The sequence below is a fragment of the Halyomorpha halys genome, unplaced genomic scaffold, assembly GCF_000696795.3.
Source record: "Halyomorpha halys isolate HHAL.00 unplaced genomic scaffold, Hhal_1.1 Scaffold605.1, whole genome shotgun sequence".
NCBI lineage: Eukaryota > Metazoa > Arthropoda > Insecta > Hemiptera > Pentatomidae > Halyomorpha > Halyomorpha halys.
Genome location: NW_027110557.1, coordinates 501,378 through 514,857, shown reverse-complemented (window position 1 = coordinate 514,857; position 13,480 = coordinate 501,378). Strand labels below are relative to the sequence as shown.

Here is a 13,480-nt window from a genome sequence, read left to right as displayed (position 1 = left end):
TTATTTTTTTTAAAGATTATTGTAATGTCCCTATATAAGTAAAAATTATTTTTCCATGACAAAATTATAATAGTTTATTTTTGTGAGAACTTAAAACTGCCAGTAAAAATATAAGAATAAATACAAAAAGTTGGATCAAATGTTACCTAGTGAGAGAGATTCCAGATGTAACTGGTTCTATAATAAAACTTAGAGGTAGTAAGCCTCTTATTTCACAGGATCAGTTTTAGAAAATTACAGAACTTAGTCTTGAGACATTGCAACCAAAATATTTCATAAAATGAGTGCAATATAAAACAATAGAGGTAAAGAAATTTTATAATTATTATTTGTAAAACTATATTTTTATTATCATGAATTAATATAAAATAATTATGTTTTTGGAAAAATAAAACATTATAATACTAATAAAACAATCCAAATAATGAGTTAATACGAACACATAAAGTAAGTTGAGAAAAAGTCCCATAGCATTCTAGATTGACTCAATATTTATAATACTCAGGTATAATCGAAAGTTCTCCCTCAAATATAAATATAAGTAATTAAAATTCAGAAAAATTAAAAATAAATTGGTGATAAAACTATAATCAACCGTTGGCCTAGTAACAGTACTTCCTAACAAAGTACAGCACTCCTAACACTTCATGGGTTGTAGTGTTATAGATTTGATTTAATTTAATATCAATGTAAGCTATTGATATGCTATTGAAAAATATTTTTATATCAATTTTACAAGATTTTTGAACTCTATATAGAAGCAACCTGCATATATGTGGCTGGGGGAGGCTGGGATTTTACAACCTGCATATATTTATATTTTTTTTTGTTTTTATAGCCCTGATGAAGACCTGAAAATCGGGTCGAAACGTCGGCATAAATAAATATTTTTTGTTTATTTATGTTGTTTCTTTGCTGACCGCACCCCCTGACCATCATCTCCAATCAATAATTAAACTTCTTCCCTTTGAACAGTCTTGTGCATGAATTAAACATATCTGAACTTCCTTTTAGAGAAGACAAGGAGCTGGTAGTTAAACATAATCTTACCCATATCATCTCCTTGTATAGCTGTTAATAAAGAAAAAAAACATTGAAACTAATACCCTACCCAGGTTGTAATCATCTGTGTGTTTTTTGCTTTGTTCTGCCTTGATTATGGCTGGTAAATATACATAGTCTACAAAGAATGAGTATGGAATTGTCTATGTATCTTAAAATAAAATATACTGGTAGAGTTTAAAGGAGGAAGTTTTTTTTTATTTATCTATTTATTTTATTTTATTTTTTACTGTCTAATTTGAAATTAGAATCCCCAATTTATCACTTTTTTGTAAAAATGCTGGTATTTTATTTCATATTTCATATTTTTTTTTTTTTAATTATTTATTTAATGTAATTTACAACTGTACAAAATAATACAATAGGTAAATACCTTGTATGTTTCATATACACTTGAAAATCTTGGGAAGGAACCACCCATTGGTGGTACTTCAAACATTAATTTAAATTAGAAGGTCCCATGGCCATCTTATTTTCAGACGCCTCGGAGGATTATCAGGGATTGTTAAGGATGAAAGATTAAGAATTAATGGGTTAGGATGGTTAAGGAGTTTGGAATGAAAAGACGCATATCTTCATATTTTTTAAAATTACTTATTTGTTTATTATTTAGTCAGTATTTATTATTATTGTCAGTCTACTATTAGCATCATGCTGCATTAGTTAATGATAGAGGAATCTTCCTAAAACAGTTTTCTTTTAGCTTGTAAAAGGCTTGATTATCTGTAGACTGGATTTTCCTCTTCCTTTTTTTCTAGTATTAGTTAAGAAATTATCTTAAGAATTTATATGTTTTGCTGAAATACTCTTATTTGTTCTTGTACTTCTCTTGAATTTGTATTAATAATGTATAATAATATTTTTATGCTGATCTAATTATGTCTAATTTTAATATTTTATTATTTATTATTTGTCCTTATAATATTTAAATCTATTCCAGTTATTGGTTGACCTTATTGTTCATAATATCCAAACCAAAACATGTGGTACTGAAGGTTCAATAACTTATTTTTCTTCAGTTTTTGATATGAGGCCTATGCAGTTTCTTGAATTTCGTTGTACTCCTCATATAGTAAGCTATATATTATTGAGTTTTGAGATACATCAGATTGTACCTCTATTAAATCAATTGAGTGGCGTACTGAAGATAACTTTGAAAGATTTGTTTTTAAAACATTTTGCTGTAAGTACCTTATATAATAATTAATGAAAGGTGATTTTTCAAAACTATATTTTGATGGTTTATTTAATTTATTACCCCAATAGCCTAATTAAACTATTAATATAAGTCCAGACCCTTGTTTAGGTTTTTCTTATTAGTTCTAATCTAGTTTAACTATGATAATACAGTTGTACTTCTGTATATTAAATTTTCATGTATTTTGGATAGGTTTTTAATTCCATTTTTCTGTTACAAATATAACAAAAAAAATCATACAGTTTTATAACCAAGTGCATTATTTTTAATTCACTTCTTTCTCCATGTGTTCACTCTCCTTATCTCTACAATTTTTTATTTGATTTTCACTGGTTCATAACAGTGCCATGTGGTCTGTGTTCCTAACCTTCTCAAGTTCTTCCTTAGCGCACTTAACTTTGGAATTTCCAATGGGAATTATTTTTAAGGATTCTAATAGTAAATCAGATTTTAAGAAGAATTCATATCTGGTTTTATTTTGATCTGATTCGTCCTGAAGACATAAATCACCTAAAACTATGAACAATCTATCTTAATAATTTAAGTTTCCTCTACCGGTTAAGAAGATAAAATGATTACCATCCGGTAAATTGAATTCTGAAAGGATTTTGTCCTAAATGAAAAAGATTTATTTGATTTTCTGCATTATTTGTACAAAAATTGTCAAAAATCATTAAAAAATTGTTTGCATTGAAAAAAAATTCCTGATATGAATTCATCTTTCAAATTTGGCATACTATTAGTATATGTAAATGTAATAATCTCATTCCATTAGAAATTCTACAGTTAAGTGCACTAGAGAAAAACTAAAAGTGGTAATACAATTATCAATACCCTCAAAAGTTATGGACCTTATGTGCCTAGCCAATCTAAATCTCTAACTGCTTCCAAACCAATTGAATCATAAACATTAAGAGCCTTTCTTTCCACTTACAGAGTGAAAATCTTCATTTTTGTTGATCTCTGTTTTTGGTAATAATTTTTGGCTTTCCCCTCATATCTTTAAAGCATTCCAGAACTTTATTAGTCCCATATAGATAGCCCATCCACATCTGTATAAGGCTTTTGAAGTTTTTTTTTTTTTTTTTTATAGTTGTAGATTTATTCCTAATTTCTTACATATTAGACATAATTAATGGTATTTGAGAAATTTTCATTGAAGCACTTAATATATTTTAATGTCAATCAATTGATAAAAAAATTAATGCAATTCTGTTTCAGATAATTTTTGGGACATTAAAAATATTTTGGAATTTTATAATTTCACTCCGCATAATTCAATTCTTGACTTACGTACCATTGTGTTCTTACTTGATTTGATTTATATTTTTCTTAGTTTGTTTCTCTTGCAGCAGTAGTTAATGAGGTTAATTCTATATAATGATTTGTCATTTTTTTTAAGTACTACTAGCAAAGGTAATTTTGAAAAAAAAATATAATTTCAAGATTTTTTTTTCATTTGGTAAATTTTATTGGTCTCTTGATATTGAGTTCATAAATCAAAACTATACTTTCTTATTTCTTCTTGAAGATAGATTTATTGATGATGTATTTGGTAGTGTTTTTTCTGCTAGAGGAATTTTAAATATTACTTTATGTTGTCATAAGCAAAATAGTAGTAATTAAGAATGAAAATTTTCAAAACAAGATTGGCTAATTTACACTTAGCATTCATTTAAGTTTATTTTATGATGAACTAATTTTATAAAAACTTTTTGTGCTGGTAGACATGGCTGTTTTGATTTTATTTATTTCTTCATTTTTAGGTGATTTTTGCAAATATTTATTTTATTGAGGAGGAATCATTACTTACCCGGTCCATTTTAATTTTAGAAAAATATTGTGCATGTGATGTAGACACCCTGATATATCTCAATTATAAGGTATATTTAATTAAGACTGAAGATATATTTTAATAAATTTAATATTTTAAAAACCAAGTAAAGCTATTACTGCTAATTTTAATTAATAACATCAATTCATCTCCTTTAAGTTCCCATCTGTTTAACAAACTATTTTGTAAAAAAAGTGTAGGAATAGTGGTGTAGTGTATTATCTTGCTATACTCAGGACATTTCCTGTGAAGGTTTATTTTGCCCATTTCCAGAAAATCACTCGATTGCAGATAAACTCTCAGAAAAAGGCCTTCAACAGTATGAAATGACCAAACTATTGGAAATAATATGTTATTTATTGGTTGACAGAATAATGAGGAAAATTGAATTTGATTTCACCACAATTCTTCAGATTTTGACAATAAATTTCACTCTTGAGAGTCAAAAATTCTTGTTTTTAACTATTTGGCCATTTTATTCTCTATTATTGAATCCTTGAAATTTTTTTCCAATGACTGAAAATTACCCTTCTCACAACCATTCCCTTATTAGGAAGTGTTATCTGGATCATGAATTGGTAATGGGATAGGAGTATTTTAAATACACTTAAGGAAGAACTTATTCTGGAAATTTAGAAGGATAAGAATTAAAGAGTCTGAAAGAATGGGCCAGAATAAATTATCTAATGGATCTATGATCATGTGAAGAGGTATGCAGTTCAGAAAGACAAAATGTTGTGATCTAAGAGTGGACTGAGGACTTTAATTGCTAGATAGTTTGGTGATAAAGGAATATGCCTTGAGAACATGATCAATACTTTGTTTCAAGTGGATAAGAGGTGAATTTGTAGTTGATTAAAAACTCTATGTAAAAATCTAGTATTTTTTTTTTATGCTATACACACATACAAATACATATACATACATATATATATATATATATATATATATATATATATATGTATGTAGTTCTAACAATAATTCATCATAGATAGATGTATTATTGGACTCACATGCAGCCAATTACAAGGCTCTTGCTGACCACTGGTTGGGGTTATATAGCAGAATAAATAATAAGTAGTGCATCAACTCATATTTATAGCTATATTTGTAATGTATTATTTGTATATGTACTTACATAAATGTACATGAAGGGTGTACAATATAAATTGGCCCAAATGACTCTCAGGGCAAAACAGATGATCTAATCTAAAAATGAGAGAGGTAAACATTGTTTGTCTACTGCTATAGTTTCACCAGGTGGCTATTGCATTTTAACTTTCAGCGACCATGCATGGTCAAAAACTTGTGACTTGCAGATAACACCTACTTTTTAATACTCTCATTTATAGTGAATTATGGAAAACCCTTCTAAATGCATTTCAGTATCTTCAAAATTATAGGATTTACAGCATCACTTTATTTATCACTATTTTCTTGTTTTTATTACCATGAAAGTGCAGTAGATCAAAACATCAGCTCTCATTAAAACAGTAATAATTTTACTGTTCTATTTTATGACAAAAACCTAATCCTTACTATCATCTTGGTATTTTTTTTAAATGAATATTGAATAATTTGATAATTATATTAAAATGTTTCTTATACAATTTTTTTTTACTTGTAGGATTTAATTTGTCTGATAATAATGAATGCACACAAGCCTCTTAAAGTATTGCGTTTTTTTCATTATCATATCAAACCAGATCCTGCTTCAATGAAATCTGGTGTAAGTTTTTATTTTTATTAATTTTGACAATTATTGAATGATTATTAACTTATATATTGTTTTATTATCATTTGTGTTTTAATAATTTTACTTTCTAAGAAGAAATTATGGGTATCACATTTTTTTACATCTTTTATATATACCTGTGTTTCTTAATTTATTTTTATTCTATTTTTCTATCAGGGAATATTGGATTTTGTTTTGTCCCATCTTCTGTTTCAAGCTTTAATTATTTTTTTTTATTATATATCATCATTGATTATTACTTTTTTATTTATTTTCCATATGATCAGGTAGCATACATATGTGCTGGGGACCATATTGTGCTAACCAAAAATTTCATTGTATATTTTACAGAATTATTTGATATTCGCAGAATTTCTTAAAAAGTTAGATTTTTCAGTTCAAAAGATGTAGTGGATACACTTTGGGTATAGACTTCTATGTTTATGATTAAGAATCAGCTCTTAAATAATATAAATCACCCTACATGGTTGATTTCAGGGAAATTAGAGTTTTCAAGATATCTACTTTTTTTTTATTTTTATAACCCCCCTTCTTGGTCATTTCTGGCACATGGGGGGTGGGGGTTATCTAGAGGTAATTAATCTATTGTAACTATGGTGGGGGATCCAGTTTTCATTTTGTGGGAGCGCCACAGACATGAAAAAAAGTCGACCTGGAATTAGAAACCAGCACTGCTGATTCTACACATTTCTCTCTCCCCCCCCTCACTCCCCTGTCTCTATCTAGTAGGTTATCACTAGAATGATCTTCGGTCTCTTTGTTAAGCAATATTTTCTTTTCCTTGTCTGTTATTACAATACAATGTCAGGTCTATTCAAAAATATGGCCAAGGCAACTTGATTTTGAGCTTGGAGATTATTTTCTCCAGGTGATACTTAAAATAGTGACAGTAGGTTATCCATATTTTAATTCCTATTTAATAGGCCTGAGCTATAGCTTGGTGTATATCTGCTGGTGCTCCTTACTACTAAGTATTGAACAGCCCTAAGTCATATTCCTCTGTCTTTTTTCTTAAGTGGCATAATTCACTGATGCCCTTTTTACTGTTATACTTTCTATTTGCCTCAAATTTCAATTACTTGTTCTTGGATAGGGTGCAGAAATCCTTCAGTTTCTGAAAAGATACCGCTACTTTTCATTTATGTTAATGATGTTTAAGTATCTGTAGTATTAATTTAAGGATTGATAAAATCATCATTATGGTAGCTTATGCCTATTTTTGTAGTACTGTCTGATTTACTGTTCGAAAGTATCATCACAGTACATTAGGAGCTGTGTGAAAAACATCTAATGATACTATGATATCTAATGATATCATAGTAGTGAAGATTGTTTTTTTCCTTATTATCATTTATAAAATTAACAGTTCATCGAACTGTGCTGTATAAGCATAGGGTTCTTAATCTGTCTAGTATGGAGACAATTTTGAAAATCATATTTTCATTAAAAAACATTTTAATGCTACCTGTATTACATTAGAATATACATCTGACATTATTGGACATTTTTGTTTCAGAACTCACTTTGACTCCTCTAAATCATTATTTTATTGTTTCATTGTATTTTTGAATTTATTGAAAATGAATATAAAATGTTATGCAATGAGCTATTGCTTAGGCTTAGAACACATTTTTATACATGGCTTAGCAATTTCTATCTCTACACAATGTTGCTGAACAACCAAGCGATTTTTATACTATCAATCAAGAGACAAGTTCATTTGATTATCAAAGGTTTTGAATCATAATTGCTTTAAATTTGTCTCCTGTTTGAAATGGGAGACACAAGACATAGAAACATAAATCGTTCAACTTTGTACTATACTAATTCTAACAAACACCATATTACTTGCAGTGATGAAGCTATGAAATGTATGCAATGTACTCCACTTACATGTTGCGTAATCAGTGTTCATATCACAGTCTTCTTGAATGTTATTGAACAACTCATTGTAAATTCTTAGTGTTATTTTTTCTGTCATGAACTATTTAAATATTGTCATTCAAGAGCCCAATTGGATAAAATAAATTAGGTTTGCATTTTTTTTTTTTCAGCCCTTTATGAGTTGTGGTTAAGATACATCTTGTTATATTTTTCATGAAAGATATCAAATGTAAATTAAATTAATATTATTTGAGATTTTGTCTTAGTTTTAAATTAAAATATCTAAATTTTAATTATTGAACTAATTTTCTAATTTCTTCTTTTTTTTTCTTTTTAGGCTGACACATTATTAGACCATATTGTAGGATTTTTAACTTTTGTAGATGTTCAGCTTCTTTCCTCCAACACATCTTATTTCATAATTAGGTCATGTTTAAGAGCTATCCCGCATTTAATTCAACTTCTTGGTGATGTTAATGTTACTAATATAAGTTTTAAACTACTTACAACATTAAGAACAGGGCTTCCTCGTCATTACCATTTATATCCAAAATTATGCTTAGAAGCGTGGATGTATTTCTTATACTGGTAATTCTCAGGTTTTTTAACATTGTACTATTATCAATATGCAATACTAGTATATAATATTTTAAGTTCTAATCTATCATTTTAAAGTAATTTTTCATTATTATTGATATTCCTTATTTTTATTATCAATATTAATGATTTTTTTTTTATAGTATCAATCCAGCATTTTTGGGTCCTCATTTACCTACGGTTGTTTCATTACTTACTCCATTATTTGAAAAATTTCCTGTCGATGTTAGTAGTTTATTATACTACCTCATTGTTAAGAAAGGCCATCTATATAATGAATACATTCCAGGCTTATACTTTATTCAAGATTCAAATGTTCCTAAAATGCATGAAGTTTGGTTAGCTATTCAATCTGCAATAAAATCGTAAGTTACCATTATTTTACAAAATAAATTTCTGTTATATTTATGTAATAGATTAAAATAATTCTTTTTTTAATGATACAAAATCTCTTGGAAACTGGACATATTAGAAGATTTATTTTTATAGGGGAAGGTGTTGTAATATGTTTTTAACATTACTGCAGTTTCTAAAACTTATATATGTGTTTTTTGTTTTGTTTTTTTGTGGGTAGGGGAAAAATCTTTTTGAAGACGATAAAAAGTTAAGTTTGCAGATTTAAAGTCACACTACACTGTGAGTTTTCTTCTCACTCAAAAACTACCACCCAGTTCTTCTTTACTACCCCATGGAACAGCTGTCAAGCATTAATATTCCTATAAGAAGGGCTATATACCTACTTCTCTAGACGTCTTTTTAAGCTAAGCCATTGCCTGGCCTCTCCTTTCTTGCTCTTGTGCTGTGTGGCTTCTGCCAATTTGTGCTGCATAGTCTGCTGCAGCTCTCAATTCTCCTATCTAGTCATCATCAAAGTGACTAGGTTTTTCAGAACTCATTTATTTCCAAGTTTCATGTCCAGCTCTTCTTTAAGCAAAACCTGAACAACTGAAAAACAAATGTTCAACTGTTTCATCTGCAGTAACCATGCCCTGTAAGCAGTTGGGTGAGGTAATAATCTACCTCACTGTGTTTCTGGGATATCCATGTTGGTGTATCGGGAATCATACAGTGGGTTCATCTTATAGAAGATAAGGCATATCATTATCTCTGCCATCAAGAGTATGATTTCTCTCTTCTTTTGCTAAAACAGCCTTGTGAGCCCAGATTGGTGCTATGTACAAAAGCGTAGAACTGGCTACATTAGCTAGGAGTTTCCTCTCATTTTCTACTGGTCCACCAGTATTTGGTATGATCCTACCCAATTCATTAGTCATTTGCATTGCTCTGGTGCCAACTTTGTGCAAGTCCTCATCAAACCAAAATCTGGCATCAATCTGCGCCCCAAGATATCTAATACATGGCTTGGATAAGATATCAACAGTGAAATCCGTAACAGTGAGATTGATTATCTCCCTCACTTTCCTACTAGTTATTAATACTACCTCAGTTTTATGGTCAGCTAGCTAGAGGCCTACCATTGAAAGCCGATAAGTTTAAATTTTTCAGTTTGGCCATGAGTGTTTTTAGGGCCTTTCTCATATGGCTTTTCTACCTCCTCATAGAAGCTTCTTCCAGCAGTTACATATACTTTCTTTTATTGCCTTGAATAGGTTCTTCATTGCTGTGTCAATTTCTCCCAGAAGTCTTGGTCATTTATGCATCACATAAATCAATAATAAACTTCATCAGTTGTGTTACCCTTTCTTCTATTCTACTGATCCTATTTATTTAATTCTTTCTTTCATTATGATAACAAAGGTATCTGTTGAAGGATCAATGGTTCCAGGCATACGTGCGTGCGTGGGTAGAATATAGAACAAAAAGAATATATAGAATATATAAGAAAATTGTTTGAGAATTCAATTTCCTTTAAGTATCTGTCATAATTTGAATACTCTCGGTCAGCCAAGGAGACTCAAATGTTCATAACATGTTCTCAATTATGATGAAAAATGTCTACAGGAATCAGAATCCTCTTGTGATTTTTTTCTTTGTATTTATTTGATTTTCTGCTTTGTTTTCCATGAAAATTAAAAAAAAAAAACTGTAAAAAATACTTAGACGTATTTGACAATTTCTGGCTTTGGAACGCATAGGATCTGAAAAACCATAAACATTATTACAAAATTTGACATCCTTTCCATTTTAAATTCTAGAGTTAAATGCATGGGAGAAAAACTGGAAGAGGTTACTAAGTTGGCTTTTCTCTGAAAAGAAATATCATTCACCATATCTAAGACTGAGCAAGCTTCATTTCGAAATTCTTGAAACTCCTAGGGGTGTCAATTGAGTTTTAAACACCCTTTATATATTAGATGCATAATTTTTTCTTTAATATTAAAGAGAGAAATGCTTCATTTGGCAATGTTCCCCAAATACATTGGGTTGATATCACACACCGTACCCATCAATCGATAGTTGGGCATATATACACTATTACATAATTATCATCAATATACTAAATACAATACACTTAAATAAATTTTAAAAAATACAATCAAGCAATATTGCCTGAGTCATAAGGCAATGTTGTTCATGCATTTCCTCAGCAGCTAAAAATGATGCAAACTAAATTTTATTATATTTTTCAACTTATAATAGAACTCAACCAGAGCACAAATTGTACTCTCTCATAGTATGTACTTGGATTCAGACATTTTGTCACAGAGCTGAGTCTGGGACTCTCAGCGACATTGAATCTGAGTATCAAGCGATTGTGGGTCAATGTTTTTGCAGAGGTTTGGGTTCTGAATGAAATGGAATTCTCAAACTAATTGTTCCACAACATTCTTAGTCCAGAAGTGAATCTGCTCTCTTCTGCCATCTCGGCCTGTATTACCTTTATATTTTCTTGTTAAAAATATGGTGTACCATTTCCATTTTAAAATCAATTCAGCATCTCAAAACCAAGAGAGGTATTTATCAGACCTGAAATCAACTGGTTTCATCATCAAAAAAATTCGGAACCTTATTACATCCTTAATTTTTACTTCATTTTGGAGGATATGACCATGTTTGTTTCCACTGTTGTACTGTTTTATTATTATTATTATTTTTGGTAGAGCCCAAATTTACCATTGATTGCCTGAGAAACAGAGCCATCTACCTTAAGGGACCCATGATCATAAGGATGTCTAACGTTTGTGATCAACATGGGGTAAAAGTTTAGACAAAATTATATAAGTGTTTATTACTTTTCTAATATTAAATAAAATAATAATTAATAATTTTAACATAGTTGTCGAGAAAATAATTTCTTTTATCTGAAATGCCTAAAATTCTTCAAATGTCCAGGGTCCCTAATTGGTTAAATCTGAGTTTCAAGACTGAATTTATCAGTGTGGCCCTCAAATTCAGTCTTGAAACTCAGATTTGTATGTGGACATGATTGCTAGTACGATGTATAATGGCAAAGAATCCGTGACCAATAATCAGTAATCTGCAACAGTGAATCCAAGTGAATACTATTCTTTGCAAACAAGTTATGTGTCCATAAACATATCTATTTCTTCATTGTTCTCACAAAAACGGTGCTCTTCAATGTCACATATGTCTGTCTAACTTTCAGAATTTTTTTTTTTAGCTTGCCTTTTTATGGTTTTATTTTGTTAGAAAAAAATCCTGAACAGGCTATTCTTTTATTTATTTATTACCAGAAGTTTAGTATTGTTTTTATTAGCTGCTTCCAATAGTTCTGAGTTTTGAGGATCCTTGTCAAAATTTCCAAATGTATTTTCTCTGATCACGGATTTTTTTTATTGTTAACTATAAAATTGGGGAAATTTCAGCTGTCTTAGTAAAATTATAATTAAAATATTGAATATACTTTTGTGATGTTTCTTATTATTTTAAACCAGTATTACTATTTATTTTTCTATAATTTCAGGAATAGCATGATTGACTTGATTAAAAATACATTGAAACATGTTAGAAATGAGGGTGTGGATTCAAGAATTCATTATTTAAAATTTCTGCATGAGCAAGTTAGAGATAATAGGTTTGAATTACTCAAAATCATTCATAGAGCAGATCGTCTTACACCAGTCATCCGTGATGTAAGAAATACTAAGCAAATTTAATTATTTTTTAATTTCTTGATTTAGCAAACATTTCAATATCATTGTTTTTGTTTAATATTCATAAAATTCTTTTATTGCTTTTTTGTACTTCTTTTATTTTAATTTAGGTTAATAATGTATTTTCTTTTGTTTACTGACACTTTGTTATTGTAGATATTTTCTATACTGAGTTATGTTTATCACTTTAATTTCTGGTTTGATTTATTTTCTTTTAATTGTACATTTTTATTATTCTTAAGGGACCTAGTCCCAAAATAAAGTTTATTTTATATTCTATAAACACTCGCTTGTGGATATACCATCCGCAGATGAATTATTATTTTTGAATCATTCCACTTAAAACAAGTTGTTTACTTTCAATTAAACCAACTCTTGCCATGCAAATTTATATAAATTTGTATTTATGCTGTGTTTTTTTTAGATCATTGATTGTTTAATGATTAATATTCAATATGGCAATTCAGAAGTTAAATTAACCTGTGGAAATTGTCTTGGTGTAATGGGTGCAATCAATCCAGCTAGGATCGGTTATGATTATAACCACTGTAAGTTGAAATTGTTTTATTTAAAATTATGAGATTTAGTGTTTATAGTGAGTCTATTAACTTCATGTACTCTATGTAAATGCTGCAAATATTTGTTTAATAGTTTATTTTTGTAAGAATGTTGTCTTAATTACTACTAGTTTTTATGCTTGATTAATTAACTATTCTGTATTTTTCATCATATAAATGTTAATATCATTCGAAATGAGTGTGCATTGTGAATTATGTTCATCTTAGTTTCCATGTACTATGTTAGTACACTGTGCTATCTTATGTTCTATGATAGTTTAACATGGATAAAAGCATCTATCGAATTTTTGGTTGTGAATTAATTATTGGTATAATTTTGTTTACCAATATTGCTCTAGTTATCCCATGTTTTGATTATTAATTTTAATGCTTTACTTTTTTTTAATCTATTATATCTTTATAAAACAAAAAATTCAAAACAGTCCTGAAAACTTAATATACTTCAGTTTTATTGAAATTAATTATTCAATTTATGTGAATTGTTCTTAATTATCA

The 13,480-nt window shown here is 28.9% G+C and overlaps 1 protein-coding gene across 2 annotated transcripts in view; it reads left to right on the top strand.

Moving 5' to 3' along the window:
• Positions 1 to 13,480, top strand: part of mei-41 (meiotic 41) — a 74,972-nt gene that overhangs the window by 31,287 nt on the left and 30,205 nt on the right. For both annotated transcript variants that reach the window (XM_014426968.3, XM_014426966.3), the window contains 7 exons: positions 2,003 to 2,245; positions 4,027 to 4,143; positions 5,722 to 5,823; positions 8,072 to 8,322; positions 8,475 to 8,696; positions 12,218 to 12,386; positions 12,832 to 12,955. In XM_014426968.3, coding sequence (XP_014282454.1) covers positions 2,003 to 2,245; positions 4,027 to 4,143; positions 5,722 to 5,823; positions 8,072 to 8,322; positions 8,475 to 8,696; positions 12,218 to 12,386; positions 12,832 to 12,955 — 1,228 coding nt within the window. The remainder of the gene's footprint in view (positions 1 to 2,002; positions 2,246 to 4,026; positions 4,144 to 5,721; positions 5,824 to 8,071; positions 8,323 to 8,474; positions 8,697 to 12,217; positions 12,387 to 12,831; positions 12,956 to 13,480) is intronic.